This window comes from Phragmites australis, chromosome 7, assembly GCF_958298935.1.
Source record: "Phragmites australis chromosome 7, lpPhrAust1.1, whole genome shotgun sequence".
Lineage (NCBI taxonomy): Eukaryota > Viridiplantae > Streptophyta > Magnoliopsida > Poales > Poaceae > Phragmites > Phragmites australis.
The window spans coordinates 10,235,459-10,241,283 of NC_084927.1; the positions used below are offsets into that span (position 1 = coordinate 10,235,459).

General features: G+C 43.6%; 1 protein-coding gene across 1 annotated transcript; it reads right to left on the reverse strand.

The window, feature by feature from the left end:
* Positions 1 to 4,236: 4,236 nt before the first annotated feature.
* On the reverse strand, positions 4,237 to 5,001 carry LOC133923437 (uncharacterized). Its single transcript, XM_062368738.1, has 2 exons — positions 4,477 to 5,001; positions 4,237 to 4,381 (listed from the first exon to the last, which is right to left on the reverse strand). Exons 1-2 carry the CDS (start codon positions 4,904 to 4,906, stop codon positions 4,365 to 4,367), a joined length of 447 nt encoding a protein of 148 aa, XP_062224722.1. The 5' UTR covers positions 4,907 to 5,001; the 3' UTR covers positions 4,237 to 4,364.
* Positions 5,002 to 5,825: the final 824 nt, after the last annotated feature.

Consider the following 5,825-nt stretch of genomic DNA (forward strand, 5'->3'; position numbering starts at 1 on the left):
GCAGTGCAGCGGAAGAAGAGTTGGAGCAGACCAATCCAACGTCGTGCGCGTCAAGTAGTCGATCGTCAACCTCGTCCCGAGCACGTCCCGAGCACCTTCCGAGTACTCGCGGGTACGTCCCGAGTACTCCCGAGCAGATCAGCACCGCAATAGTAGCAGCGCCTCCACGGTATCCACACGTACAAGGATGGAATCGCCGTGCGCTGGTGTGCTAGCACCGCGCGCCCGGCTAGGGTTTCGAAGGGAGTTCGGGAATAGGAGGCGGCTAGGGTTTCTTAAGAACACCATGCGCATTGGCCCCTGCCTATTCTTATATAGAGCACGCTAATGGGCCTTTAATCAACATTAAAGCCCATTATGACTCTAAACCCTAATGGTCCTTTAATCAACATTAAAGCCCATTAGCAGATCCAATCCGCAAACTCGATCGCCTCTAGGGCATATTACCAACAATCTCCCACTTGCACTAGAGTCAGCACAAGTTTTATATTCCATCCCCTTAAGTGTGTGACCCGTTAGGTTCATGTGTAAACGGCCGCTATCCGGAAACCCTTTTCCGAATTGCAAGTCAATAGCGGTACCTAGCAGGACATATTGACTCCCGAATGCACACAAAGATCATATCGGCTGAACCTTGATATACTCATGCACCAATCCCTTTACCACACGATACCAGTCAAGCTCAAGGCGAGATTCGTGCCACCCTTGTGATAGCTCGACCATTCACTCGATCAAGTAGTGGATTCACCATGATTAACTCTTTAATCACATTGGCATGGCCATGCACTTTCCAATCCAACTACCTCGAGGGGCCCAGAGATATCTCTCCCGTTATTTAGGAGGGGTAAATTCCATCTTGATCACTCACATCCCACGACATATTTCATAACATACCCGAAAGCAACCTTTATAACTACCCAGTTACGGAATAGCGTTTGGAAGCCCCTAAGTGTGTTACTACACATTCTGGAATCAATGATGATCTCAGGTCAAAGGATTCTGTAGGTACACCATTTGAGATAACAACTGATGGCACATTAAAAATAACAATCCCAGCAGTATCTCAGGGTGGGTCTATCCAACATCATGTTCTCTAACATGTGTCCACATTACTGATTTGATATCTCCATATCTATGATCCGTGAAACATGATCATCATTCAGTCAAATGTGCTAATCTATAAATCATTATTGTCCCACACAATGATATGAGATTAGGGACTATTTAGAATAACATCATAAAAACAAAGAGTTTCACAAACAAGTCACATACTTGCTGATCAATGTAAATGATAATTATTCATGGAACCAGATAACAATTATCCAAAAGTACATTAGCATAGACAGAACACATTCTCTCACATGCACTAGAGTCTATCCCGCAAGTATCTAATACCCATAGAGCTCAAGTGTGCCTCATGCTTGGGCTGTGGGAGAGGCTTCGTCAACGGATCAGCAATATTTGAATCCGTGTGCACCTTGCATATCTTTACATCACCTCTATCAATAATCTCTCGAATGAGGTGATAGCGCCGAAGTATGTGCTTGGACTTCTGGTGCGACCTAGGCTCCTTGGCTTGTGCAATGGCACCACTATTGTCACAATAGAGGTCCATTGGACTGGACGCACTAGGGACCACACCCAACTCAGAAACAAATTTTCTAATCCAAACAGCCTCTTTTGCAGCTTCCGAAGCTGCGATATACTCGGCCTCCGTTGTGGAATCAGCAACCGTTTCTTGCTTGGAACTCTTCCAACTCACCGCACCTCCATTGAGGCAGAACACAAAACCAGACTGCGATCTCGAGTCGTCCTTGTCGGTTTGGAAGCTAGCATCGGTGTAACCATTTACAACGAGCTCCTCCTCACCTCCATAGACTAGGAACATATCCTTAGTTCTTCTCATGTACTTGAGGATACTCTTTACTATAGCCCAGTGACATTCACCTGGGTTCGATTGATATCTGCTCGTAACACTTAGAGCATAGGAGACATCTGGGCGTGTACAAAACATAGCATACATGATGGACCCGATAGCAGAAGCATACGGGATCGCACTCATCCTCTCGAGCTCATCAGATGTCTTAGGACATTGATTCTTGCTGAGAGTGATGCCATGTGACATTGGCAAGAAACCTTTCTTGGAATCTTGCATATTGAACCGATTCAATACCTTGTCAATGTACGTGCTCTGGCTTAATCCGATTAGTCTTTTCGACCTATCTCTATAGATCTTTATACCCAATATGTATGCTGCCTCTCCTAAATCTTTCATTGAAAAACTCTTTTGCAATGAAGATTTGACAGCATCGAGCATTGGAATATTATTTCCGATCAATAATATGTCATCCACATATAAGACCAGAAACACAAGTGCGCTCCCACTAGTCCTTTTGTAAACACAAGGCTCTTCTTCATTCTTGATGAAACCAAACCCTTTGATCACTTCATCAAAACGAAGATTCCAACTCCGAGAAGCTTGCTTTAGTCCATAGATGGACTTTTGCAGCTTGCAAATCTTCCCAGCATTTTTCGGATTGACAAAACCTTCAGGCTGTGTCATGTACACATCCTCACTTAGGTTTCCATTAAGGAAAGCCGTTTTGACATCCATTTGCCATATCTCATAGTCGAAATATGCAGCAATTGCTAGGAGAATCCGAATAGACTTTAGCATTGCGACGGGCGAAAACGTTTCATCATAATCAACACCTTGAATTTGCCTGAAACCTTTCACCACCAATCGTGCCTTATAGATGTGAACATTTCCATCAACGTCTATCTTTTTCTTAAAAACCCATTTACACTCGATAGTTTTCACACCATCAGGTGGATCGACCAAGTTCCAAACTTGGTTTTCTCTCATGGATTCTAACTCGGATCTCATGGCTCCAAGCCATTTTTCGGAGTCTGGTCCCACCATTGCTTCTGAGTAAGTCTTAGGTTCATCATTGTCCAACAATAATATGTCACGCTGCCCCGTGGTTAGGAACATAAACCGCTCGGGTGCACGACTGAACCTTTCCGACCGACGTGGGGCTGGTGTCTCGACAACAGGTTCTGCAACATCTTGCATACCGAGTTGTGGTTCAATAGGAGCTGAAACACTTTCAAGTGGTTCCCGAATTTCTTCGAGTTGCACCGTGCTCCCACTAACTCTCTTCGCAAGAAACTCTTTCTCAAGAAAGACACCATTCCGGGCGACAAACACTTTGCCTTCTTCCCGGTTATAGAAATAATATCCTTTGGTTTCCCTAGGATACCCCACAAAGAAGCATTTATCAGATTTGGGAGTGAGCTTATCAGACGACAAACGTTTTACATAAGCCTCACAACCCCATATCTTAAGGAAAGACAATCCGGGACGCTTCCCGGTCCATATCTCATATGGTGTCCTCTCTACAGCCTTAGATGGAACCCTGTTTAACGTGAAAGCAGCAGTTTCTAGAGCGTATCCCCAGAAGGACAATGGAAGATCAGATTGGCTCATCATCGACCGGACCATGTCTAACAAAGTTCGGTTCCTCCGCTCGGACACCCCATTCCATTGTGGCGTGCCCGGTGGAGTCAATTGTGGAACGATTCCACATTGCCTTAGATGATCACCAAATTCATGGCTCAAATATTCACCTCCACGATCTGATCGCAGAAATTTAATTGTCTTGCCTATATGATTTTGTACTTCATTCTGGAACTCCTTGAACTTTTCAAAGGATTCAGACTTGTGCCTCATTAGGTAGATGTAACCATATCTACTAAAGTCATCGGTGAAAGTAATGAAATACTGAAAACCACCTCTAGCTGTAGAACTCATCGGTCCACATACATCTGTATGTACTAGGGCCAATAATTCATTTGTCCTCTCACTTCGACCAGTGAAAGGCGTCTTAGTCATCTTGCCAAGTAAACAAGACTCGCATGTATCAAATGATTCGAAATCAAATGAATGTAGAAGACCATCTTTATGGAGCTTCTGCATACGCTTCTCATTTATATGACCTAATCGACAATGCCAAACAAAAGTGGGATTCAAATCATTAAGCCGAGGCTTCTTTGTATCAATGTTATAGATAGTTATATCCTCAAGATCCAATATATATAATCCATTTACTAATGGACAATTACCATAGAGCATACCATTCAAAAATATCGAACAACACTTGTTCTTTATTATGAATTCATAACCGTCTTCTTCCAAACATGAAGAAGAGATAATGTTTTTGCCCAAGGCAGGAATATAATAACAATTATTTAATTCCAAAACTAATCCTGAGGGTAGCGATAAGGAGTAAACGCCAACGGCCAACGCAGCAACTTTTGCACCATTGCCGACGCGAGCATCCAGTTCGCCTCTTGCACACTTCCTAGTCCTTTTCAGTCCCTGCAACGATTTGCAAGTATGAATCATTGATCCGGTATCAAATACCCATGAATCATCAGGACGAGTAGCAAGATTAATTTCAATAACATTTATACCTGAAGATGAAGTCTTACTTCCCTTCTTCTTTTTGAGTTCTTCCAAGTACAATTTGCAGTTCCTCCGCCAATGACCAGTCTTATGGCAGTGGTGGCAAGAGTCAGAAGCGGCAGGGCCAGCCTTGGGCTTTCCAACAGGTTTAGGCTTAGAACTCGAGATCTCATCCGAAGTTTTAGCCTTGTCCTTGCGCTTTCTCTTCTTGCTATCCTTTTGAACCATCATCACATGACTAGAGCTCTTCTTAATGCTTTCCTCAGCAGTTTTTAGCATCCCATGCAATTCAGCCATGCTTTTCTCCATGCTGTTCATATGAAAGTTCAAAATGAACGGCTCGAAGCTCGCAGGGAGCGACTGGAGAATTACATCCGTAGCCAACTCAGGGCTAAGGGGAAAACCAAGTTTTTCCAGGCTTTCAATGTAACCAATCATTTTGATCACATGAGGACTGACTGGACTGCCTTCTGTTAACCTGCACGCAAACAAGGACTTTGAGGTGTTGTACCTCTCGGCCCGAGCTTGGTTCTCAAACATGCCTCGGAGTCCCACAATCATATCATGGGCATCCCTGTTCTCATATTGCTTCTGAAGCTCAGAGGACATACAGGCAAGCATGAGGCAGCTAACATCCAGTGAATCGTTGGTGTGCTTCTCATAAGCCCTCCGATCCGCGGCAGGAGCATTATCAGCTGGTTCATCAGGATAGGGGACCTCTAGAACATATTCCTTTTTCTCTTGTTTGAGAACAATTCTCAGATTTCTATACCAATCAATAAAGTTTGTTCCAGAAAGCTTCTCTTTTTCAAGAATCGATCGCAAATTAAAACTGGAAGTGTTACTAGCGGCCGGTGCCATGATCTACAACAGAAAATGCAGGTTCAGCACTATGCCTATGTGAATCTTCTATTAAACAATTTAACAAAAGATACTCCACTATATGTGTTTTCCCTCTAACAACATATAGAGGATCAAGATCCATATTCAACTAAGTTCTAGTGAGCTTTGGCATCACTGCTAGAAACTTAGTGACATAGGTAAGCAACGCCTTGCTAATCACATCCCTATGTGACTCTTGTTTGCTGGGTGGCATCGAATGCCCCGGCGCCCAACATTATGCCCCAAAGCCCAAAACCGTTTTGATAGCTTTATCAAGTAAACCAATACTATGCGTGTGGATGTCCGACATCCACTCTAACTGGTTAAGATAAATGATGGCACCCTGCTTTGGCAGACCTACCACACAATGATCAAAACCTTTGTAGGTGCAGCTATTGGAAGGGCATCAATTACTCTTGATTTTTCTGAGGGAAACTACTCTATCATGAAAATCATATCCACCACATATAAAACA

Bases quoted from the DNA above. Each gene is read 5' to 3' on its own strand.
- LOC133923437 (XM_062368738.1), bottom strand. From the start codon at position 4,906: ATGATTGGTTACATTGAAAGCCTGGAAAAACTTGGTTTTCCCCTTAGC.